Genomic DNA, 27,229 nt, shown 5'->3' with positions numbered 1-27,229 from the left:
GCAGCATTGATGGGCACTGAGGAGTTGACACTAATAGGCAGCACTGATTTGCACTGATAGGATGCACTGCTGAGGCAGCACTAATGAGACGGCACTTGTGGGCATTGATAAGGAGGCACTGATGAAGCTGCACCGATATGCAGCACTGATGGGCACTGACAGGCGGCACTGATGGGCACTAATAGGCAGCACTGAAGGGCACTGACTGGTAGCACTGACTGGCGGCACTGATGGGCACAGTTTAGCAGCACTGATGGGAACAGATTAGCAGCACTGATGCACACAGATTGGCAGCACTGCTGGGCACAGATTGGCAGCACTGCTGAGCACTACTGGGCACTTTTGGGGCTGCACTGATAACACTGTTCAACAAATTTTTATTTTTTGCCAGTTTTGGAAACAAAAGGAACCATTTCTTAATGAATTTCACATTCTGAGTTCAAATATAACAATGAAATTTGTCAATTGGCTCTAGTTTTTCTGTAAACAGAAAGTTTTCTACTATAGGCGTAATGACTACATAATGCACAATAATTATATAGATAGATGTCTTTCCACAAATATAAAGCAAGTGATATTGACTACATAACAAAGCCTAAATGGCATAATATATTGCATAGGATTACCAAGAAAAATTATAGCCATAAGCTAAGTTGAATCATTTTAATACTTAGGATTCTCACTAGTTTTGTCTTCAGTTTGTGTCGGTTTTGCTTCTCTTGGCTTTTCTCTTGTATTCGAGGAAAGGGCTATCTCTTACAACTGCACGTGACCACACGCTTCAGGTTCTTCCTCACTTGACTCAACCACGAAGGATTCTGGTGCTTTAGGAATTGGTAGCCCCTCTCCATGAGGAACTGGACGTATTGCCGATGGAATATTTGGATAGTGCACAGATAACGTTTTCTTTTTATTTAGCCCTTTTACAATTGGAGGCACCATACAAAAGTAACAATTACTAACATGATCTGTTGGCTCTCTCCAAATCATTGGCACAGCGAAAGGCATAGATGCCTTTTTTCCATTCAACCATTGCTCCAGTGCCGTCCCACAAGAATTGCAGCATATATGTGGTGCCCAGCTCTTGTCCTGGTCTCCTATCTTGCAGCCGAAATACAAGTTGTAGGCTTTCTTAATCATTCCTGTTATCCTCCTTTTTTGTGAGATAAAAGTTATTTCACCGCAGATATAGCAGAAATTATCTGCTTTATTCACACAAGTTCGAGGCATTACTGAGTAGCCTATATAAGCATAAAACGAAATGTAAAGACGCTGTCGAACTACAATCAGCTACAGATACTGCAGCTTTTATGCAGTGAAGTGATGCAATTAAAGGCTAATATTGCATCATCTCAGTATACATGCAATTTTCTTTTGGTCACCAGTATCAATTGCGCAATATGCAGTTGAAGTTGCATCATAATTTTGAATGGCTTACGTCATTAGATGGGTGAATATATCATGGAAACTAGAGCCAATCAACATTTTTTAGGGTCATTTTCGTTTTCAGCACCCCAAAATTATGTAAGATTAGCTAATTTTATGCCCAAAACTTTTTACCTGTTGAACAGTGTAATCAGGACACTGATAATTAGTGCCCCGATTACACTGTTCAACAGGTAAAAAGTTTTGGGCATAAAATTAGCTAATCTTACATAATTTTGGGGTGCTGAAAACGAAAATGACCCTAAAAAATGTTGATTGGCTCTAGTTTCCATGATATATTCACCCATCTAATGACGTAAGCCATTCAAAATTATGATGCAACTTCAGCTGCATATTGCGCAATTGATACTGGTGACCAATAGAAAATTGCATGTATACTGAGATGATGCAATATTAGCCTTTAATTGCATCACTTCACTCATAAAAGCTGCAGTATCTGTAGCTGATTGTAGTTCGACAGCGTCTTTACATTTAGTTTTATGCTTATATAGGCTACTCAGTAATGCCTCGAACTTGTGTGAATAAAGCAGATAATTTCTGCTATATCTGCGGTGAAATAACTTTTATCTCACAAAAAAGGAGGATAACAGGAATGATTAAGAAAGCCTACAACTTGTATTTTGGCTGCAAGATAGGAGACCAGGACAAGAGCTGGGCACCACATATATGCTGCAATTCTTGTGGGACGGCACTGGAGCAATGGTTGAATGGAAAAAAGGCATCTATGCCTTTCGCTGTGCCAATGATTTGGAGAGAGCCAACAGATCATGTTAGTAATTGTTACTTTTGTATGGTGCCTCCAATTGTAAAAGGGCTAAATAAGAAGAAAAAGTTATCTGTGCACTATCCAAATATTCCATCGGCAATACGTCCAGTTCCTCATGGAGAGGGGCTACCAATTCCTAAAGCACCAGAATCCTTCGTGGTTAAGTCAAGTGAGGAAGAACCTGAAGCGTGTAGTCACGTGCAGTTGTAAGAGATAGCCCTTTACTCGAATACAAGAGAAAAGCCAAGAGAAGCAAAACCGACACAAACTGAAGACAAAACTAGTGAGAATCCTAAGTATTAAAATGATTCAACTTAGCTTATGGCTATAATTTTTCTTGGTAATCCTATGCAATATATTATGCCATTTAGGCTTTGTTATGTAGTCAATATCACTTGCTTTATATTTGTGGAAAGACATCTATCTATATAATTATTGTGCATTATGTAGTCATTACGCCTATAGTAGAAAACTTTCCGTTTACAGAAAAACTAGAGCCAATTGACAAATTTCATTGTTATATTTGAACTCAGAATGTGAAATTCATTAAGAAATGGATCCTTTTGTTTCCAAAACTGGCAAAAAATAAAAATTTGTTGAACAGTGTTATCAGTGTAGATGGCTCCATTCACACATGCCGAATATCGGCAGAATTTTCCTCATGCTGTGTTTACATCGTGATCAGCTGTCATTGGACACAGCTGATCATGTGGTAAAAGACCACTGTGATTGGCCCTTTACCATGTCATGTGGTCAGCTGTGTCCAAAGGACCACAGAGAGCTCTGAGTGTGTGGCACGGGGGGGAGCTTAGGGGGCATGGTTCTGATGCCCTCCCAGAATTGGACAACTGCAGTGCAGCGATCATTCGGCTATAACGAGGTCAGCAAGTGGTTAAAGTTAAACTAAATTATACCCTTATTCTCCAAAAATAATTCATATACATCCACTACTTACTGGCACTGTAATCTATGGGGTTAATTTACTAAAACTGGAGATTGGCTACTATGCACAGCTGCACAAGATTTTGCACTCTCCAATTTTAGTAAATCAACCCATAAGTTTGATAAAATTGTTTCTTACTACTTTTTTTCTGCCTTTGTAATGTCATCCGTGAGCTTCCATACTTCAACATTTCCCCCTCTTACTTACATTCTTCCTCTTCTTTCTTCTTCTTCTTCTACTTCTTCTTCTTCTTCTATTCTATCATTCTTCTACTTTGATACTTAGTTGGTGGTACCTATGGGTACCTTGTATGTATTTTGTTAACATATGTATATTTTTTGCTCTTAAGACAGTTATATTTAATGTATGTAATAATTGCTTTGTTGTCCTCTATAACAGCTGTTACCTGCACTTACACCTTGTAAAGTGATGTTATAAAGAAATTAATAAATAGAGAATTAAACAAAAAGACATACTTCAATAGATTTTTTTTCATCTTAAAGCAAAGTTTAATGTGAGGTTAAAGTAAAGATCTAGCCAAAATTGTACAAACAAAAATGAATCACCCATCATAAAATACCAAATGTCAATACCAAAATCAATAACAAAATCAGAATTAATATTGAATTCCCCATAAGCTTTTTTTGTCACTAGATATACTGTACTTAGTCCAGTGGCTAGCTCCATTCAACCTATTTCCTCTGAGCCTAGCCATCCTAGACCAACCCCAACTTGTGAGTGAACGGTGAAAAGAGGAGCAGCACATTGATGATCTCATATCTAAGTAACTATGGTTTCTTTTCTTATCAGTATACTTTTTGTCGATGCATAAACTGACTAGCTCCTTGTGCTGCTATGACCTCTTACACTCCATTTATTTGTGTCATTTCTGTCTACCAAACGTTCAGCCTTAACCTAAACCTAAAAATGAACCTGAAACATGTAACCTTAAACTTAACCAGCAATTACTACCCTAAAGCTTAATCCTAAACATCAGCCCCTTATACTTAAATCTAACCCCTAACCTAAACTTAAGCCCTAGCTAGCCTTCTGTTAGCCTTGGTGCGGAATGCTATCAGTTCATTGTAACCAATGCTGAACCTTGTAAATTACACAATATGGCTGTGTTATAGCTCATGAGGATGATATAAATGAAAATCTGAAATGGAAAGAGAAGAACATAATAGTCTCACACTGGGATAGTTATAAAAATCATGGTAAACGTCATAACAGACAAGTATTTTGCACTCTTGCTATCAAAGCAAAATAGAGAAACATTCAAGCCTTTGAAATATAACATTAGTGCATTGTCAAGCTACCTTCCTCCCCAGTTTGCTGTTAACAATGCTCCCGTCTTTTCAGCAGCAGCAGCTACTACAGGGTTAATAGTTTTTTGCTGCAGTTCCAGACCAAATCTACAAGCTAGGCTTTGGTGGAAGAGATATAGTGCAAAGTGTCCTAACTGCTCCCTTACTGCTGAGAACTTGAAGTATATATAAATCTTTGAAATTCAAAATAAACAAAGCATATCCTCATATAATATATACCTGACTCAATCCACAGCACCTAGTGCAGATCCTGGACTCTCTCTCCTTCTTTTGCAATCTGGTAAGCCAGACCATTTTCCATTACACTTTGAGGTGATTGTAGCCATATCAGTGCATATCAGTGAGGATGTCAATGACTTCCAAGTGTAGGGGACAGAAACAATTGAGTACTGTCCATGATACTTTTTTTATTTGCACTAGCATACAATTTTCAGGACAAGCTTTCGGGGTATATCCCCTTCTTCAAGAGTACTGCTCGAACCTTGAAGAAGGGGGCATACCCTGAAAGCTTGTCCTGCAAATTGTATGTTAGTACAAATGAAAAAAGTATCAAGGACAGTACTCAATTGTTTCTGTCCCCTACACCTGGACGTCATTGACAGCCTTACTGAACTGAAGATGTGCTTATTTACCAGTGAGGATGTGTGAAGGGGTTGTGTGCAATTCCCTCCACTTAGGTCTCAGATTACACTCAACTCTCTGTTCTGTGATGTGGAGTGTTTGCTATTAGATCCCTGCATCCTGGAAGCTGAGAAATATGATCTGTATACTTTAGAGGGCTCTGGAGGAAGGATGGCTGTAGATAAAGAGGTACAACTGACGTGGGATCATTTGCTTCATGATTGTTTTTCACCTGAGGATTGTCATTTCAGTGGGCTTATGTAAAAGATGTTTATCCATTTTAACTTTATTCATTAATAAGTCTGCAACCAGGCAGTGTCCTCATTGCATATGGTATACTATTTAACTGGTGTAGAGAAACTAGTATTCATAAAAATCTATAAAATATGAAAAAAGTCAGCTGATTCCTTTAGAACCAGCAGTGATTTTCACCTAGCTACTACCACAATAATTATCTTTTTTGTCTTACAGCTAACATTCTACTTGCTCCTTCTGCTCCCTAGGCAATGTTGCCGTAGAAACACACTGTACTTCCCTTTTCATATGCTTAAAATATGTGTCAGATTAAAAGCAATGAGTTTCTATAAAAAAAGGAACAATTTCTCAACTATTCCCCTAAAAAAGAACACTATAAAAGGTCATAATGGGAAAACTGGCAATAGATTTCTTCAACCCAAACCAGATCATAGAGTCAAATTAGGCAAATCAGAGGGGGAAAGTATTTCCAATAGTCTGGTTGTCACTATTTCTTACTAGTTTTATACAGACAGGATTGATCCTCAGCTACTGGCTTATGAATTCTGTTTGCCATGTGTTCAAAGATTGCTTGTTTTTGAAAAATGCACTTAAAAGAGTAAGAAAAGTGCAGCAACCATTATATACAAACACTCCTGCTTAAATATTAACCTAAAAGGTTTTAAGGCTGATTTACATTGTGTTTCTTCAAGTTGTCAAGATATAACCATATCTTAAATTTGCATTGCATTAGGGGATATTTCCTTCCTATCTCTTTTGATCTTGTCTTCTGAAGTAATTTAACACAATTCTAATTTTCTTTTGCATGCGGGGTGCTCTCCATCCATGGAAGTGAGTTATGTGTATTCAAGTGGCACATCTTATGAATCTTGTTAAGCTTTACCACCTTACAGCTCCTGCTGACGGAATATTTAATCACAGAAATGAGTTGGCAGATATGATATACAATGCGGTTAAGCCTTGCAGCATGTGTCTTCACCAGCAATTGAGGAACAGGTGAATTTGCCATTTATCAGTCCTATCTTGACAGCTTTGCATAACCTTCTGTTTTCTTACTTATTTATGAAGATTAAAGGTGCTTTAAATCAACAGTTTTCCTGTAGATACATCATCTTTATTTCCAAAGTGGCAATTTTTTCATCATTTACATAGCCAGTAAAATAGAGGAACTCATTAAAAGGAAAGCCAACTTTGGAAGAAATGACTTCTGAAAAAAACAAGACATGCTTAGCTACACTGATTAACAACAATTCAAGTTTTAATTTAAACTATAAATATTGTACTGAGTATTCAAACAAGTGTATAAAGTGTATTAGCATTAGTGTGTTTAGTAACAGTATACTGTATATTTTGGATACCAACCTGAGATTTACATAACTATGTACAAGATTTGAGGACCAAGGTAATATAGGTCTAAATATGAACGTTCAATAAGCATACGCATCTACACATATACAGTAAGACCTAGGAATGAAGATTCAGATACATACGAGACCATTAAACAAGCAACAGAAATGTATTAGGAGCATTGATAGTATCCAAATACAAAAAGGAAAACATTATTTATATCCCATAAACAAGTTTTGCATGATAACACATTTTAAAGCAGTGTTAAACCCAAGACCAAAAATGTAATATATTGCCGCTAACAAATTCTTAGATGTGATGGCTGCATTAGTTTCATTTTATAGGCTTTCTTTCTTCTGTTTTCATCTGGTGATCCAGAAAGTAAGTATGCTGTTTTTCAACAAAACAATCTCTATTGTACTGACAGGGATGAGACAGATTTAACACTGACAGGGGTACTTAAAATGATCAGCTTTTATTTATTTTTTAATATGAAACCCTTTTCCCAAAAGGAAAAACAACTGTTTGCTGTAACTTATTATAAAGTATTAGCTGGAGTTTGGCTTCAATTTGTTAGTGTATCTAAATCTCTAATACAGCTAACACTCCCTTACCCCCAGACTGACAATGCCGCTGTCCACTAATGCCCCTTGTGCTCATTCATTCAGTGTGGTGTTTCTCTAAAACAGGAGGTGTATTACTGGCAAGATCACCAGGGGAAAACAGAGGTGAAAAAAAACTAAAAAAGAAAATTAATAGAGCCATCTGATCTAATGATTGATAAGCTTCAATGTAAGCAAAATTTCCTATCCAAATAGTTATCATGATTTTCCTTTTCTGATGGACTCCATAGCAGCATGCATTTGAGTAGCTTCACCCTTGCCCCTACCCCATAGGACTCCACTCTCATAAATTTTGAGGCTGAACCAGAGACTGTGTTTCAAAATATGCCTACTCATGACATTGGTAGGGTACCCATGCTGCCATGGAGTCCATCAGGAAAGGAAAATTATGGTAGGTATCTGATAGGAAATTTTCTGTTTTCCTGACTGACTCCATGGCAGCATACATTTGGAAACTAAATAGCCACAAAAAGGTTGGAATGCTGAACAAAAGAGGTTTAATTTCAACCATTGGCTGACAGCATTTTAAGGCAAAAATCAAAATGAACATATTATTGGACAACCAGGAGGCCATCTTGCAGATCACTTCTGGTACCATGTGATGAGAATCTGCCCAGGAAGTTGACAAACTTCTGGCTGAGTGCACTGTCACCACCTCAAGGGGAGATAAGTCCTTTGCCGCTCCTTCCGGTTTAGCATCTGACGTCACGTCACTGACGCGTTTCATCACTTCCGTCTTCTTCTCGAGGGATCAAGGGACTTCTTCTCGTGACGTTCAGATGCCAAACCAGAAGGAGCGGTGTAGCCATTTTGGTTATTGGATGTTCAGTTTAAGAACTGCTGAGACAGATGGACGGATTTTCTAATCTTTAATGTAAGATTTTATTAAAATTTGTTGACTACCCTTTATACTCCACTGATGGTTCTCTTCTTTACCCTCATGAGGAATTGGGGAGATTGAAAAAGGCATACCCGCAGGGTGGAAGTTGACATTACAAACCCTGAAGTGCTGGTTTATGCTGCAAGAGGGTAATTGCCTTGAATCCCATTATTGTGTGGCACCACTGAATGTTTACCTCACTTGTGATGCAAGTTGACATATAAACACTATTTCACATGTTGTTAGGTTTGCTGTGATTTCAAGAGGATAATAGTATATAACCTCACTAGTGTGAGGTGTCACGGAGTGTTCACTTTATTTTGATGTGCTGATATTCACTTTTTGATGTGTTGGAACTCACAGAGTGCTGTGTGGATTTATTTAATTTAATTTATTTATATATAGAGATTTTTTTTTTCCTCCACGTTAGTAGAGTACCCACTGGAATATTGTTTTTATGCATGAATCACTTATCACTGATTAAAATATTTGGAGCTTTGAAAGGTAATACACTATATTTAGTTTCATTTTTTTTTTAGGTACTCTGGATCTGGATTGGCGAATTGAATCAGATACTTCATGTAATATTTGAAGATTTATTTTGGACATTACTATTTTTTCAGACATTATTTGCAGTGTTGATTATTATTAGGGTGTTGGGGTTGAGTATATAAGAGGTATTTGAGAAAAGGTTTATGGTATTTTACGTTCAAGGGTGAAAGTGTGACTTTTCTTTCTTTTGGGATATTTATAGAGGAGAGTTTGTTGAAGATTACCTCTAACATTAGCCTTTTCACTGTTAAAGCCATTTTTGTGGGTTTTTTGCAATCATAAAAATGATAATTTTAGGCCCAAAGATTAGTTAAAACCCCCAAAATGGATATTTTCTGAAAAAGAGACCTTGGAGAATAAAATGATTGTTCAAAATGTTATGTCATGTAATATTAGCTCAACAGTTTATCAAGCACAGATTTTCAATAAAAAATACACACGCAAATATGCAAAAGCAATATATTTACAATACAGAACATGTGTAAGACAATCTACATTTTCATATGTAGGTGCTCCCAACATGTGTGTTTACATAGGTATGTGTGTGTAGGTGGAGGTGTGTTTTTTTTTGGGGGGGGGGTTAAGTGCTTGGGTGTAATTATTACACTTTTTTCATTTAACTTTATTGTTACCAATAGCCCTCTAAGTAATAGCATGTTAATAGTGACAGTTATTTTTAATGGGACACCCACAGATGCCCCAGCACCCCACTGAAGCTAGTAGAACATGGATTGAGACTTTTCCTGGCCATTGTTACAGCAGAATCTAGAAATGTCAAAATCCTCATCTTTTCTCAGTTCTTACTAGCTAGAAGAAATAAGTGAATGGAGGTTTGCTGGTTCCCCTTCCCTCTATCCAATAACACCCACCAAGTGGATCCCAGGCCTGCAGGCATGATAGCAGGGCCTTGGAAACATGGCAGGGGGAATTAGAGGGTGCATGGGGCCATATTCTGGAGGTCATTACCAGCTTCTGTAGAAGCTGTTAGTGTGTGTAAACCATCCCCCTCAATCAGTAGCAGTGAAAGGACTAAAATATTTGTCCAGTTCTCTATGTATTCCTATTCATCCATAGAACACTGATTTGCCCTCTGCCCTATAGCAGAAGTATGTATATATATGTGATTTGCGTTTCTGGGTAGGGAGCACACACGCATTCGCACCACCCTCCCAACGCCGCTATTGGTGGCTAGAGATGTCAATCACCAGGTTCCGGCCGGTGTTAGTGCAAATATAAAAAAAGTATCACGGACAGTACTCAATTGTTTCTGTCGCAAATGCACTAATACGGCTGCAATCACCTCAAGCAGATTTGGACAAAATATGAGTTAAATAAACTGCTTTTAACTATTAAAGTAAATCCTTTAGGGGGGCACATGCGCTGAGCAAAACTGGACATTTGCTAGAAGCCGAAGCTCAGAGGGGAGCGGAAACTTCACCTGCCTCCCCAAGGCTAGATTTACCCAATTTCAGTACACACACCCCTGGAGGACGAAGCAGTGGATTTTGACCCCCAAGAGCCACATAAAGAAGCCTGTGCAACAGTCTCTAACCACATACAGTATCTCCTTTGGGGACAGGAGCAGAGCAGGATGCAGCAAGATAGCTCCCACCCAGAACAAGCCCCGGCTTATCCCCTGGACCCAGCTTTTTTACCTTCGGCATCCTCCGAGCACAGTGAGTACCTATCTCAACTCACTAAAGCAGACCTTGAGGATAGCCTGGCCAAAATGTATGACAAACTGGTTCATAAGTTTCATGCAGAACTGCACAAATCAACCAGCAGGAGATAGCTACCCTGGGAAGCCAGACAGACATGTTGGAGACTAAACATGATGAGCTCCATTTGGCCTATGTAGATCTCAGGAAGGAACATGAGGCTTTATCTAACACGGTACTAAATTTACAGGCACACCTGGAAGATCTAGACAATCTCAATAGATGAAACAACATCAGAGTACGGGGTGTTCCCGAAACAATCACAGACTTGTTTCCGACCATCAAGAAAATATTTAATTCTCTATTTCATGACTATAGAGAAGCATCATTTGCCTGTGACAGAATCCATAGAGCTCTGATACCCAAACCCCCTCCAGATAAACCTACAAGGCATATAGTATTATGCTTGAAGGACTTTTTAGTGAAGGAGGACTTCTTCTGTGCATCCTGCAATTCCCCCTCAATACACCTAGACGGGGTTAATATTCAAATTTACCTGGATATCTCCCAAGCAATGCTAGAAAAAAAGAAAGATGAAAGAAGTCACTTCAGTCTTGCAATCTGCTAGAATCAGATATAGATGGGGATTTCTCTTTACATTTACTGTGCCACACAATCGCACTACCTATACGGTCACCACAGTGACGGAAGGGAAGGAGCTCCTTATCAAGCTGGGTCTTCTGGACCCCCACCCTACACCACATTTGCCTTCCACTCTTCACCTATCTCCTATTTGGGTCACTCCATATCCTCAATGGGATCATAGGAGACAACAACAGGCCAGAGATCAGGAAATATGAGATCCTCTTGGACTTATCTCATTATCTTTGATCTTTCTGTAGGCTCTTGAAGGGAAAAATAGCTTTTTATGCTTGAAGCACTTTTTGTTGCTTTTTATCAGAGATGAAGTCTTGCAGCGCCCACTTGAATGGCCCTCATATTCTTAGGCATTCACTGCCCAGTGGGACCCCATACCACAGTTATATTGCCCATTCTTTCTCATGGAAGTAGGGACAGTATTGACAATTTTTCTACCTGGGCATTTTGCATACCTATCCAACTGAGTATTCCACAGAACATAGGATATGGGAAGATCACAGAATATCGGACTGTATAGTCCATTTAAAGTTTGTAAAGAGTTGTATAAATTCTATTAGTTACTATTCATTGGTTCCATAAGATATGTTCTCAGATTAGTCCTGTATGACACTATATGGATGATAAATACCAGAGTATCAATCTCCGTTTCAAATTTAATATGCAAAATATGGCTAACCTGAATAAGGTTTTGTGGGCGCTTCACCCCCTATCTTTGGTCTGTAAGACAGTCATATCATACCTTTTGTCTGATCTGAATTAAGAATTCAATGGTACTGGGTGTCTAACATACACATATAGACCCAGCCAGTAGATTTATAATTATAAAGGGTTCCTTGCAAGGTGGAGAGATAAATATTGCCAATGTGTATGCTCCTACAGAATCTCAAGCCTCTTTTTTCCAGGACTTTATTCAGATTCTAGATAAATATTGCTCTGCTTATGTGTTGGTTAGAGGAGATTTCAACCTGGTGGCCCACTCGAGAATAGATAGAAGCAGAGTGGTGAGAGAAATCACTGTGCTGGTCTAAAGCATGTTTTATTCTCCACAGTGTTTACTCACAAACTTCAACAGTCCCTCCAGCCAACATAAGTGTATAAGCTTCAGAATGACAAAGGGAAAGCAATATCTCATCCTAAAGAGGTTCTACAAATTTTTACTTCCTATTACCAAACCCCTTATTCTTCCCCAGTGACTAGACTCTCACCTGAGTCTATAGCCTAGCTGGATTCATTATCACTCCTGAGCTTAACGGAGGAACAGTCATGTAACTTGAATGCCCCATGCATGGAATAAGATTTCTTAGCTATCAAAAAATCCCTGAAGCTCTCTAAGGCCCCAGGCCCAGATGGATATACAGCCACCTACTGCAAAAAATTAGCAGGAACTCTAGCCCCTAAATTATTTACCTTATACAACTATATTCGTAAAGGCCATACACTCCCTGAAGAAATGCTTTTTGCTAATATGACGCTCATCCATAAACCTAAGACCACACTTTCCCACAAAATTATAGACCTATATCTGTCTTTAACAATGGTTTAAACATTTTGGGCCAGTTCGTAGCAGACTGTTTAGCACCTATTATCACTTCCTTAATTTCACTCGATCAGATGGGATTTATTTCCTCTAAACAAATCATAGATAATATCCTTCTTGCCTCTAACATCATACAGGATGCAGATCTCTTCGGTGTAAGACTTATTTTACTAGATCTTGACATAAATAAGGTGTTGATAGCATTTTATGGTTCTATGTAGAAACCATTTTACCCAAATTTGGGTTTAGGGGAGAATTAATGCATGGCTTTAGGGCCTTTTACCATAATCTGTGCACACAAATTAAGTTGCCGGGCTGTTCTGCTTATTTCCGCCTTGGCAGAGGCACAAGACAGGGCTGTCCCTTGTTGCCTTTCATCTTTGCCCTAGACATTGAACCGCTGGCTAGAGCCATCAATTATGATCCAAATGTCAGAGGCTATATGAAGGGCGACCATGAGTTCAAATTGAGCATGTATGCAGATGATGTACTCATGTTTCTAACAGGTCCAGTGGTATCCCTTCCCAACTTAGTATCTACCCTAAAGACCTTTAACGATCTTACTGGATTGGGAATCAACTTAACTAAGTGCTCTGCCCTCCTTATCTATTTACCTCAGTCTATGCTTTCCTCAATTAAAGATAGGTTTGTTTTTTTCTATATGTGTTGGTTCCCTGGGCATCATCACTATGCCTGATATACAATGCTAATTTTCCACAAGCTTTCTCAAGGGTTAAACAATGGCTACAGTTATGGTCTACATTTCCTATATCTTTATTAGGTAGAGTGCCAGCCATCAAGATGTTCATTTTACCAAAACTACTGTATTTGTTAGCACACTACCTATCTATGTCTCACAGCAGACTATTGATTCCATTCAAAGAGAGGTGAACAAGTTTGTTTGGGGAGGCAGAAAACCCCACTTTGGTAAACTGTTGGTGTATTGGCCCTTATCTCAGGGAGGATTGGGGTTGCTCAGTCTATGGCTCTATTATTTGGCAGCAAGGCTTGCATAAACAGAGCAATGGCATACCCTGGCTCCTATTTCAATCCTATTCCTTTATCTAGGAAAAAGTAAAAAAAAAAAAAGTGGTGATTAAATACCACCAAAAGAAAACACTATCTGTCTTAAAAATTATATTCATTTGGGTACAATATTGCAATTTTAATTCAAACTAAGACAGTGCTGGATTGGAAGGAGATATAACAGTCTGTTCTTCAGGTGGTTAAGCAAAAGGTACATATTTTATTTGTCCTTTTTATGAAAACACATCAATTTCATTTCTATAATAAAACATAGTAAAGTTATTTAAAAATAAAATTAAGCCTTCATTTCCAAATTTGCAAGAGCAAAAAAATTAAGGAGCAAAAAAATGTTAAAAAAAGTTTAAGCATTAATAATAAAAAAAATAGTACTAAACAAAAACAACAGCAAAATATTAACTAAAGATAGCCATATATGGCTCTGCTTTTTCTGCTCAGCTGACACAACTGAAGTGGATGGGGGAAGCCTCTCCACCATGCCATTGTATTCTGACAGCGGAGGGGTAAACTCCTCCACTGTCAAAATACTCTGATCAACACTGCAGCCTGTTGGCTGCAGCACTGATTGCACTAAGGTTTTACAGCAAACCTATTCATGAGCAACCGATCAATAGAATGACTGCTCTTGAACAGGGCCATCCATAGATGGATCTAAATTTGACTGGTTCCTGCAGAACTGGCCAAATTTCGATTCATCTATGGCCAACTTTAGAGGAGAAGCTGAGCATGCAGATAATTGGAGCTCATTAGGGTCTACAAAGGGTTACCACTTTTATTTAAATATTTATTTATTTCAGGTACTTAGATAGTGCTGTCAATCTATGTAGCACTTTACATATATATTGTACATTCACATCATAAACAGGGTTACTTTAACTGACACCCATATGTTATGTTATGAATGAGCTGGGTATTTGCATAGTAGCAAAATTCCAGCTGTCAAAATGACCACAGAATTTTTTTCTATTATTTATTATTATTACAGGTACTTATATAGCGATGTCAATTTATGCAGTGCTTTACATATATATTGTACATTCACATCACTCCCTAACCCTCAAGGGGTGTACAATCTAAGGTCCCTACTTTACATTCATACATATATATACTAGGGCCAATTTAGACAAGATCCAATTAACCTACCCGCATGTCTTTGGAGAGTGGGAGGAAACCGGAGTACCCAGAAGAAACCCACACAGGCACAGGGAGAACATGCAAACTCCAGACAGTTGGTACCATGGTTGGGATTTTCCATTAAACATGGCAACTGAACTGTAGAGGAGGAGAAAGGGCATACCACACATGCCCAAGGTATTCATAAGAATTTTTTTTGTGCATATGCAGTAGGTCCAAAGTTCAAGACTGGTTAACTTTTTTGCTTTCTATCATCAATAAGCACATGAGTCTGGCTGCTGAAAAAAATAACTCTACCCAGTTCCTTATTTCATGCATTAGCATTCCATCTGTTCACCTGACCTGCTACCCTCTTTGGCAAAACTACTACCTGTTACCCTGGTTAACAAGTCTTGACCAGCCCTGATTATTCTTTTTTCTCTCTCTATTTATTAGCCTGTCTATGCTTCGTGCATTTACTGTATGTTCTCTGGGATTGCAATCCCTCCATTCTATCTAGGGAATGCAGGAACATGAAATGGGAGGGGACCATAGGAGGGAGAATATTGCAAAAGAGAACAAGGAAAGAGAAATCAAAGAGGTAAGTGATTCATGATGACCATAGGAGGGAGAATATCACAAAAGAGAACAAGGAAAGAGAAATCAAAGAGGTAAGTGATTCATGATGCCTGAGGATGTAAGGCTGGCTTTGTTCTCTTTAGTACTGCTAAAAAAAAACAGGAGGTACTGTTCTGAAAAGGAGTGCAGTGAGAGAGGAGTACAACAGTGGGGAGAGAAACAGAGAGGGAAATGTAACATGCCTACTAAAGAGATAAATCTGGATGGGTCTATCAATGCTGTTAACAAGAGACTAAAACTGTTCCTGTCTCCTTACAATATATATGTTTATAACACTAAAAACCTCAAAATTGGTTAGGACATAGCAGCAATGAAACAGTAAGCTTGGAAACAAAGACATGATTAATCAAGCAGTAACACAACAGTGTTAGTTATGTTTTCACTTTATAAGCCATTAGAGTTTACAGGAACAATTCCCATAAATTACACTGAATAGGATTATCCAAAACATTTCAAAACAAAAAAGAGCCAAGTGGCATGTACTGTACACATATAAAGAAAATACATTGTTTAATACTGTTAGCATCTTCCATGCTTCCATATTTTGTAAGGTTTAAATTCACAATCTTCTTTGGTTAGTAGCCCAGCTTATTTAAATGTTTCACAGCTCTGTATACCTTGCAGTGGAAGTGATAACAATCTGAGCAGTTCAGTCCCATAAATACCCCTTTTTCCTGTCCAGAAGCAATTTAGGCCCTTATCAATTTCTGATTGTTCTCAGGCAGAGTCCTACTATGTCACACAAGTTTCATAGAATCTGATCAAATGATCCTTCAATAGGCTTAAATATATAAACAGCAATTGAAATATACTATTCTGTATACACGGAATATTAATTTATTATGGTAGCTTCACAAACAAAGCTTCCGGTTATTATAGTTTCTATGTTTATAGTTAGGTATTACAGTTAAGTACCTTTATCTAAAGGTAAAAAAAATGTTTGCTGTAACTGCTTATAAAGTGTTAGCTGGAGTTCAGTTTCAATTTGATAGTCAAGCACATCTAAAGCTGCTAATCTAAACCTGGGTACACACTTAAAGTTAGGCTTTATGAAAAAAAAACCTGACCTATTGATGTAGCAACACAAGTGACCTTGAGACAGTGATCTCTCCCACCGAGACATTGTATTCTAACAGGTGGACTCCACCCACTTAAATACACTGAGCAGCTCTTACAGCCATTGGCTGTGAAGGCTGCTCAAATGCCTGCCTTTTCGACAGGAGCCAGTCTCATGACCAGATTCTGTTGAACAAAGAGCTGTACGCATGGACAGAACGTTGGCCCCCCAGACTGACAATGCTGCTGTCCAAAGGTGTCTGCTTTACTGTTTCATCCAGAATGCAGACACCTTAAGACAGGAAGTGTTACTGGCAAAACCATCAGGTGACATAATAGGGAAAAAAGCCTGAAAACAACAAAACTAATGCAGCCACCACATGTAATTAGTAAGCTGCAATATATTGGAACTTTGTTTTTGGGTTTAGTGCTTTAAAGTGATTGCAAATGCTCTTTTTTTTTTTAATTAAAAATCAAAGTATACATACCTGCTCTGTGCAAGAATATTGCATAGAGAAGCCCCTTATCTCCTTGTCTGAGGTCTCCCGTTGGTGCTCTCTGCTCTTCTTCTCTGAGCACACCACTTGTTGAGGGGGCACTCATGCAGGAATGCTTTTGAGCCAGGCTGTGTGCATCCATAGACACACAGCACGGCTCAGCCCTGCTTCCTCATCAGAGCTCTCAGGGCCTCCAGTGAATAGAGGAAGAGCAGAGAAGAGCTGCCGCAGATGAGCACATCCCTGGATCAAGAATGTTAAATGTTTAAGGGGGCTGGGGGAGCTGCTTTTGAGAGGTGTTTTACCTTAATGCAGAGAATTTATTAAGGTTAAAAAAAACTTTTTTACTTTAGAACCACTTTAAGTCAAAGACAAAAATGAAAGATTCCAGCTTAAACACTTTAAGCAGTTACAGCCATTTTAAAACCAACTGGCTGTTGTAATCACTTCTACTAGTGTAATATAGTTTTATTGAACCCCTACAATTGCCACTTTTGCTGGACAACATGTCCTGTTATAGAACATAGAAAATATTAGATCTACTGGCAGAATCAACAGGTTAAAAAAGGAGCAACCCAGAAAATTTTAAAAACTACTTTGTTAATGCTATTGACAGACTGCCTATCAATGATATTATTGATTTTGCCCATAGTAACACTTTGGTGTTTTCAAACAAAGTTCACTCAGGATTCACAAATTTCACATCATGTTAAAAAATGGTTAAACCTCACTGGATCTATCACAATGGACTAAACAAGGAATAACCAACATAAGGGACATCTACACCAATCAATCTATATATCCCTTCCAAACTCTTCAATCCAAATACAATATTCCTACCGCTGAATATTTTACATATCTCAGAATCGCTCATTGTATACGAACAAATAATCTGCCCCACAATACTATAATACCAACCACAGCCTAAACCTTCTTCACCAAACCCCGATACCCGAGTAGGGGTATATCCACTTTCTACACACAAACTCACAATTCACTCTACAAACTACCTCCCTAACCAATTGGGAGAAAATCTTTTCAACCCAAATAACTTTAAAGTGTTGGGAAAATACCTTCAGAATCACCTATAAGGCTACCCAATGTAGCTCCCACTGGGAGTCATACTTAAAATTACTCCACCAATGGTACTTGACTCCGGTAAAACTTTCCATCTACTACCCAAAACAGTCCTCTACCTGCTGGAGACTCTGTGGTGAGCCAGGCTCAACAATCCACATTTTGTGGTCATGCAAATCACTTTGTTCCTTCTGGAATACTACATTCCAGTTAATTTCTGAAATACACAAAATTCCATTAGCCCCGAACCCATCGCTAGCACTCCTACACATTGGAATTGAGAAACTCCCTCCAAGCTCCAGAACAATTATTACCCATATACTCTTTGCCGCAAAAATTTATATTACTAGACTATGGAACACAAACAATACCCCCACAATCATATCTTTGATTACAGACCTTAACACTCAATGCCAAATGGAAAAACTATCCGCAATCAACACTTCCTCCTATCACAAATTCGATCTCCAGTGGACCCGATGGCTAAAACACCCTAAATGTAATATATAGAGATGAGCGAATCGAACTTGGCGAAGTGGAATTCGTTTCGAATCTTAGGAAAAATTCGATTCGCACCGAATCCGAAAATTAGCAAACTTCGGATGCACGAATCGAATTTTTCCCGATCGGCCGATTTTCATCCCTTCTACAGCCGGCAAAAAGTGTCCCTGCAGAGAGCTCCGCTATTTCTGACAGTTCTCTGACAGTTCCTTGACATTTACAGCGGTTGAAACATTGTATCTATTTGTTTCCATTTAGGATACAGATGTTTTTATTCGGAAACAAATAGATACAATGTTTCAACCGCTGTAAATGTGAAGGAACTGTCAGAGAACTGTCAGAAATAGCGGAGCTCTCTGCAGATACACTTTTTGCTGTACTGGAATTCTTCTTATTTTCATCCTACTTCTTCTTCTTCTTCTTCTTCATCCTCATCCTCTACTTCTTCTTCTTCTTCTTCATCCTCATCCTCTTCTTCTTCTTCATCCTCATCCTCTTCCTCTTCTTCTTCTTCATCCTCATCCTCTTCTTCATCCTCATTCTCTTCTTCTTCTTCTTCTTCTTCCTCATCTTCTTCTTCTTCTTCATCCTCATCTTCTTCTTCTTCTTCTTCTTCATCCTCATCTTCTTCTTCTTCTTCATCCTCATCTTCTTCTTCTTCTTCTTCATCCTCATCTTCTTCTTCTTCTTCTTCATCCTCATCCTCTTCTTCTTCTTCCTCATCCTCATCTTCTTCTTCTTCTTCATCTTCTTCTTCTTCTTCTTCTTCATCTTCTTCTTCTTCTTCTTCTTCATCTTCATCTTCTTCTTCATCATCTTCTTCTTCATCATCTTCTTCATCATCATCTTCTTCATCATCTTCTTCTTCATCTTCTTCTTCTTCTTCATCCTCATCTTCTTCTTCTTCTTCATCCTCATCCTCTTCTTCTTCTTCCTCATCCTCTTCTTCTTCTTCTTCTTCTTCTTCATCTTCTTCATCTTCTTCTTCTTCATCTTCTTCTTCCTCTTCATCCTCATCTTCTTCTTCTTCTTCTTCATCCTCATCTTCTTCTTCTTCATCCTCATCCTCTTCTTCTTCTTCCTCATCCTCATCTTCTTCTTCTTCTTCTTCATCATCTTCTTCTTCATCTTCTTCATCCTCATCTTCTTCTTCTTCATCCTTATCCTCTTCTTCTTCTTCTTCTTCCTCTTCTTCTTCTTCTTCTTCTTCTTCATCTTCTTCTTCTTCATCATCTTCTTCTTCATCATCTTCTTCATCATCTTCTTCTTCATCATCTTCTTCATCATCATCTTCTTCATCATCTTCTTCATCATCTTCTTCTTCATCATCTTCTTCATCATCATCTTCTTCATCATCTTCTTCATCATCTTCTTCATCATCATCTTCTTCATCATCTTCTTCTTCATCTTCTTCTTCTTCATCTTCTTCTTCTTCTTCATCTTCTTCATCTTCTTCTTCTTCATCTTCTTCTTCTTCTTCATCTTCTTCTTCTTCATCTTCTTCATCTTCTTCTTCTTCTTCATCTTCTTCTTCTTCTTCATCTTCTTCTTCATCTTCTTCGTCGTGCCCCGTGACTGCCCAAATGAGTGAAGTGTGCAGTGATTCTAAGATCGACGGCACTCATCTGCATGTCATACTGACTGACAGTATTATTTCTCTTCCCCAGCAGACTCCAAGGGCATTTAAATTAAAGGTACAGTGTTCTGCACTAATATAAAGGCTCTCTGAAGCCTAGAAACCCTTTTAATAAGTTAAATTCGCAGCGAATAAATTCGCATCGAATCGAATTTATTCCGCAAATTCGGCGAATCAGCCGAATCGAATTTTTGAATAATTCGCTCATCTCTAGTAATATACAACCTCGATGACATTTCAGGAAACGAACTCACACCCCGCACTTAGACTGGTATCAACTCAATTCCCCAGCTATATTCCTCCCTCCCCACCCTACTCCCCCCCACCTCCCCACCACCATCCTCCCCCTAATTCCCCTAACTCCTCACCAAGGCCCTTCAAAGGCACACAAATACCTCTGATGAAGTTGCTAAACAAGACTAATACTCCATCTGTCCAGAGAGCAGATCTACAACAAATTGATCAACCATATTTGCCTACTGTAATGTTGTATGATTTAACCTTTTCTCTTTTCCCTGTTTTTCCCTGTTCTTCCATGTTTATCCTTGAAAACTCAATAAAAATATTGAAACATAAAAAATGGTGAAAATCACTTACTATGGGGAGACTCCCTAGCCCTTTATAAGATACAACCTACAGAATACACTGAATGGCTTCTCCTTCTCACAGCAGCCAAATTGTGTGGCTGTGGAGAGCACATCGAATATTAAAACTTTTTTTACATTTTACTCCTGATACCCATTAAAAAAATTAAACTTTAAAGTCTTATTTAGTACAGTGCTCATTATTACATACAAACTCTACATTTATGATTTTAAAATAAACAGGCCATACCTGCCATGTATTGTTGAGTGTCATTACAAGAAAAAAAAAAAAGAAAATGCTTAGAATAATAGCAGTTGTTAAATTAGGATCTTTGAGTCTGTACCGGAGATGACTTTTCAAAAGTTATACAAACAGGTTATAAGATCTAAATTTAGTAGACCTAAATTCAAAACACTCGCCTCTCTTAAATAGCCTAGTAAGCAACTACTGCCCATCTCTCTTAGTGACATCCAAAGGTTAGTTCTGAGTGAAGTGGTGGGTGTGAATAGTTACTCAGGTAAAGATTGGCTTCATTACTAATTGAAATTTGGACAAAATGTTTGTTTTTCGGAGATTCGAATGTATCCCAATCTCCAAATCATAAAAGTAATGAATTTAAAAAATCTGAAACAAATTAGAATGAAAACAACAAATTAATTTGTATTCATGTGTTTCGTTCATTTGTGACTTCAGAGGGTTATGTAAGTTCAATAATAAAACTAAAGTCGCAAGACAACTGCATCAAAGTTGCAAGCTAGTTGCCGAAATAAACAGCATAACGACGTAGTGAATTAATCCGAATCTTCCGAATCAATTTGGAACAACATATATATGAAATTAATCTGAATATACAAAATGAATTTTGAAAACTAATAATTCTGACATAACAAATATGACAAAACAAAATTATTGACTTAATGAATCCAAAACAAAATTAAGCACATTTTTCATTGTGCACACCTCTAGCAGAGACAACAAATTAGAACCTTTGTGTCTCATAGATTTTGTCCCTTGCTACAGCTAACAGATGAAAATGGACACAAGACAGCTGCTAAAGGAACTCTTGGGGAACCCGCTTTAGAAAAGAGGTAAGTATTTTGAGCTAAGGTTGACTTTTTGTTCACAGCCTATAGTGTGCTTGTAAAACTCAAACTGGAAAAGAACAGAAGTTCCTTGTTTATATGAAGTCAGACCTTATTTAGATCATTAGTGCTCTAGAAATGTCCAAATGCCGCATGTGGATGCCATGTTTCAGCAGATGCTCTGATTATCTTCTAATTAATGTGTCTTTGAATTAACACTCATTAAAACAAAACATTATAGTTGAATTTGTTTGCATTAAGAACAATGTTTGGCAGCCACCATATCTATTTCAAGGGACAGCAAAAATGTAGAGTCTGAAATGTTTTAAATCTTACCTGCATAGAATTCAGGACTGTAAACGGCACCAACAACAGGATTTAACTTCCACCCTAGAAAACATATTTGTGATTACATTATAGTTAAACTGCATGTAAGTAACTGGTTATGTTGTAAAAAAGGATTTAAATAAAATAAGTTACTAGCTAAATTTTGTATAGGTATCTGCGCACTTGAAAATTACAGAACATATTTACATATATATAGAACAATGAGTAGAGAGTAGCAATTACCAAAGATATATCCAAACTCTTTTTAGTTGGCAAATATTTTGAAAAGTAGAAACAGACCAATTAATTCCAACAAAGCAGAAAATATTTTGACTGGATAGGTTATTTTCACAGCAACATTAGGAGGCGGGTCCCTTTGAGAACGTGCATGTGCACGAAACGTGTCAGGGAGGAGCAAACATGCTGACGTCACGCCGAGTCCATGTTTGGTCTGGCAGCCTTCTTTGTAAGCACGACTGCAGTTTTATTCCCACGTGGATTGTATGTAAAACTTTGATTTTAATAAACTACTACATTATATACATCCAATTTGGGCTCTATGTGGTGAGCTCTTTTTACAGGACACGTTACTGATGGCTCTGAACCAGCCCAAGAGGAGGAGTAACAATTGTCTTGGAATGTCATTTTTGAAGCTCATTTGATCTTAGTTCTGGTAAGTGCATTTTGGTGAAGGATCTCACGAATGTCCCTTTCACATTTGGATGTTTCTTCACTACACTGAGGACCACAGTCCTTTATATGGACTGAGTTTATATGTTTATGAGTTTATATGGACTGAGTGTACAGGCACTTATTTCTCTGGGCACCTACTTCACTTTATTTGCACTGAATTTGGAAGCCTTTGATTTGGGTGTTGCATCACTGCATCAAGGATTGTCATCCATGTGGACTGTTTGCGCAGTCAATATTTTTACTGTGCACTTGCTTTCACATTTACTTTTTCTGGAAATTTGTAATGTGGTAGTCACTGATGAATGTTGATAACATATGTTGGTTACTATATTATATCATTCTTACTGTTTGTTATTTTATTACAAGGTGGGCACATTTGTGTTATTGTTTATAGAGCAGCACTTTGTTTGATGCATTTTTATTTATTTATGGAGTGGGTTCACCATATGTGCTAGCTGCTCCCAGATCTCCAAGTGCTCACTTTATATATTTTTTTGTTTTTAGGATTAGGAATTTAACTGGCTATAAATCATGAAACCATTTTAACCTATTTCCCATCCCTTATCTTTCTTACATAATTTATCTTCATCTTAATCTCCACTAATCTCCAATTGTGCAAATTCTGCTGAAAGTGAAACCAGCACTGGTGATGGAGGCCTTGAGCCTTCCACAGAAAAATCAAGGGATTGAAATGAGAGATACATGATAGTTTGGTGATCAGGACATCTATAAGTGTAAAAGGTGAAAGTAGGTAAGGAGCACTTGACACTACATCTGCTATTTAATACTAACTGTGATGCATTTGCCTCAATTTATGATTATGTACTGGGCAAGAAGAAGCTGTCAGATTAACACCTAGGGGTCAAATTAGAAAGCCTTTCTCTGCTATACCACTGTTTAGAAAAAGGGGGAAAAAGGTCTAGCTCTAGCTCAACTGTTAAACTGTCAAAGAACAAAGACAATTAAATTAATTGGGAAGACAGCCCAGTCTCGTGACTTGTCTTTTTTTTTTTTTTTTTTTAATCATGGAATTTACTCTGTAGCATAGGATATGGCAAGCTCCATCCTCCAGCCTGTACTTTATGAATGTGCTGCAGAATGCAGTCCACAGTATGCTTCAGCACTGTGAAGTATATTGGAGAGTGGATAGCAATATTTGCTCTTTGCTATAAGTGTATCCCATAGTGTTGAAGAAAATAAGTGCTTTCAAATAGTACCAAAAAATACACAATTATGTTTCTTAAATAGGTAAATCTAATACTGGTGATGCCTTGCCTTTGTTGATTGGCTTGGGTATCTCTGGTATGGTGGTTTTTCTTTCCAAAGATCACTTTACACACCATCATAATTTGCTTGTCTTTTAATGTGTAAGTATAACCAATATTTTCTTAGGTTTGAATAGAGTAGGGAATAGTAAAAACCCTTGTCGGGTTATGTTTTTCTGTCAGTGTACTATTGGAGAACTTTCCTTTAATTTCTTGAAGTCCAAGGGATGCAATGGGAAATCAGAGGAAATCTCCTCTTAGACAGATGTCTCCAGAAAAGGTTTTCCTTTGGAAGTTGTTTCTTTTCATTTTCTGGAAACACTCTAAAATGTAGCATTTTTTTCTCACTTTCATTTTGGTCACAAATGTAGAAGCCAATAGAGGGGGAAAATCTCCCCAATGGGGACACAGAAAGCAATAAAAACTTGACAAAGGGTCTAACCCTTTCATACTCTATCCTTAACAAAAAAACCTGCAAATAATGCACAGCTGGCTAAGATGCTATAGGGTGCAATCTCTGCCATCCAGTTAGTGACTTCAGGCTCCTATCAAAAATTGCTGAGAGTATTTAACCCCAGTAAAGGGTGCGAGACAGATGATATTTTCTTAACAAGGCTGCTCATATACTTTATAGTCACCCTAACAATATATTATCGTGTCACCCCAGAATCCTCTTTAGTAAGCGCATGCTACTACTAAACTTTAAACCAAGAGCTACAGCCAGAGATATGGCTTGTGCTTTCTCAAACAGTAGCAATGCACCACAACCATAGTGTCAGAAATTGGAATATATTCATTCTATCAATTGCCCCATACATCTGCCTATTTCATTTTATCTTCCTTGCAGAAATTCTCAAATTCCTCAACAGCAACATCATATAAACACTACCTGTCCTTCTTTTCATATGAGCAATGAAGTGTTGTCATGGTAGTGCACATAAAAGCCACACAGAGCATGAACCTCTGGCAAACATCCAAAAGCACATTAGTAGCCAACTTCCCCTCATTTTCTGTGAAGGAATAATGAGGGTAATGACAACAGTAAGAATATGTTTGCTGCACTGTGCTCAGTAACTCACATGCTCATTTGTTCTCATGTTAAAATAAATGTTGCAGAAATTTCTCAGATATCAACAGGGCTAGCAAAGTTTTTGGGCATGGTGAGGAGATTCTGTACACCACTTAGCGGACATTAAAGAATAATGATTACCTTTTTAGCGGCATAAACTGTATAGCTATTTAACAACAAAGATCACAACAGAGAGTACTTTCATTTTTTATCTATAACTGGTTTTGCAACTCTCTACAAGCTGTGCTTTCGCAGGGTGCCAGCCATTTAATTTTTAATGTTGACCAAGAACAGGTGGAAAGGAAGATGGAGAATGCAGAGTGCTTAGACCCAACTTGGATACTTTCACTGCTTCCCTCTCTTCTAAACATTGAGGATGAAGTGATCCACAGTGTCTGCAGCTACAGGGATGAGGGCTTGCTTTCAAGATTACTAATACTTGTTATGAAAATGTACATGTTTAAATATATATAGCCTGGTCACAGCTCTATTTTAGAATACCAATCTGCTCTACTGGTCTTGAAAAGACAGAAAACTGTTACCCTTGATCTGGGTTGTTCCCACATTATATAATCCTACCCTTCATTTAAATCAACCCCTTTGATAGTACTTGGAAGAACTATCAAGGGTTACATTATCCACTACAGTACCATAGCAAGGACTGTGTGCTCTGTTAAACCAAGCCAGTGGGAGATGATCTGGGATTTGTGTTCCTTTTGAGGTACAATACATCACTGATCATTCCAAAAGAATAGTGCAGTGTATCTAAAAATGGAGCTTGCCAATTGGACAGAAACAGAGCCGTTGCATTTTCAATATCCAGCTGTAGTCATGACTAATCTGCTTTGCTTTGAGAGTGGTAGAGAAAAGTAAATAGTAAAGACATAGCTTAATGTCTGGCAGGGATGTCTGCATTAGAAAACTCTCTGGACAGTGTTACAAATTATTTGGCATGTAAGACAGCTCACATATATGTATTTCACTTTCTGTTAAAAATGTCAATATTGTGTATGTTAAACTAAGTACTAGAATTTCAATTAAGCAGTTGTGTTTTGTATACATATTATACTGTATATGGAAATCAGCTGTCATATGACTGTAAACTGCCAAAGATGTAACATTTTAATGAATCTCACATCCTTCACACAATTATGTCAAGAAGTCAAAAAGATCTATATCTTGCACTAATAGGACTTCAATTTGTTCATGAAATTTCTTCTCAGATACAGGTCGATGCACACAGCTGAGAAGCACCTTCAAATTTAATTTTCTTCCCACTACATTTTCTGATGGCTGTATTAGCAAACTTTTTTCTGAGTCAATGTAGGGAAGACTTAATTCATCATGACGAAAATAACACCAATTAAAATTTATTTTATCTTGTCAGCAAGATATGTGCTGGCTCATAAGTGTGTGGGTTAATCATGTGTGAGAAGAGCTAATGTTACTCTCTTAGTGAAAGAACTGCCACCAAGCCTGGTGTTTTCATTTATGGAGGTAAGCTCTTTGTTGTGGGTGTTAATGGTTATATTTGTCTCGATCTATTAAATGTCAATTATTCTTTGACATTTTGCCATTGCAAATGGCTGGTCATTAGAGAAATCACTGCTCTTTCTCACTGCGTATCTATTTATGCAATATAACTGAATGTGCCATTCCTTGGTATGCGCTATACTTAGTTGGTATTTTACATAAGTTTTGTAAAATAAACGTAGGAGCTCTCTCAATAAGGGTGAGACACTATTAACTGATAATTCTGCAGTCCAACTGAAAATTTCAGTGCTAATTAACTGTTAGTGTTCACACCACGTTAGCACAGTTTATTCCTAATTTTGTCTTTATCATCATTCCCCTATTAGGAACATCTGGTTTGTCTGGAATGGCCTTCTTAAGCAAACCATACAATATTTATTTTATTATATTTTGTTTATCTGTATACACATGAACAAACGTGCAATAAAACATGTTTACACATATTTTATTCATGTTTTCTTCACAGAAATATTGATTAGAATTCCTGTAAATCTGT

The 27,229-nt window shown here is 37.8% G+C and overlaps 1 protein-coding gene across 4 annotated transcripts in view; it reads right to left on the bottom strand.

Annotated features, from left to right (window-relative positions):
* Window positions 1-27,229, bottom strand: part of RBFOX1 (RNA binding fox-1 homolog 1) — a 1,043,447-nt gene that overhangs the window by 268,604 nt on the left and 747,614 nt on the right. For all 4 annotated transcript variants that reach the window (XM_089692050.1, XM_089692041.1, XM_089692066.1 and 1 more), the window contains exon 7: window positions 22,183-22,236. In XM_089692050.1, coding sequence (XP_089548176.1) covers window positions 22,183-22,236 — 54 coding nt within the window. The remainder of the gene's footprint in view (window positions 1-22,182; window positions 22,237-27,229) is intronic.

This window comes from Staurois parvus, unplaced genomic scaffold, assembly GCF_062004578.1.
Source record: "Staurois parvus isolate SC_StPar_1 unplaced genomic scaffold, SC_StPar_1.0 ptg000022l, whole genome shotgun sequence".
Taxonomy (NCBI): Eukaryota; Metazoa; Chordata; class Amphibia; order Anura; family Ranidae; genus Staurois; species Staurois parvus.
Note: the sequence above shows the minus strand (reverse complement) of the source record. Positions and strands in the feature narration are given on the sequence as shown.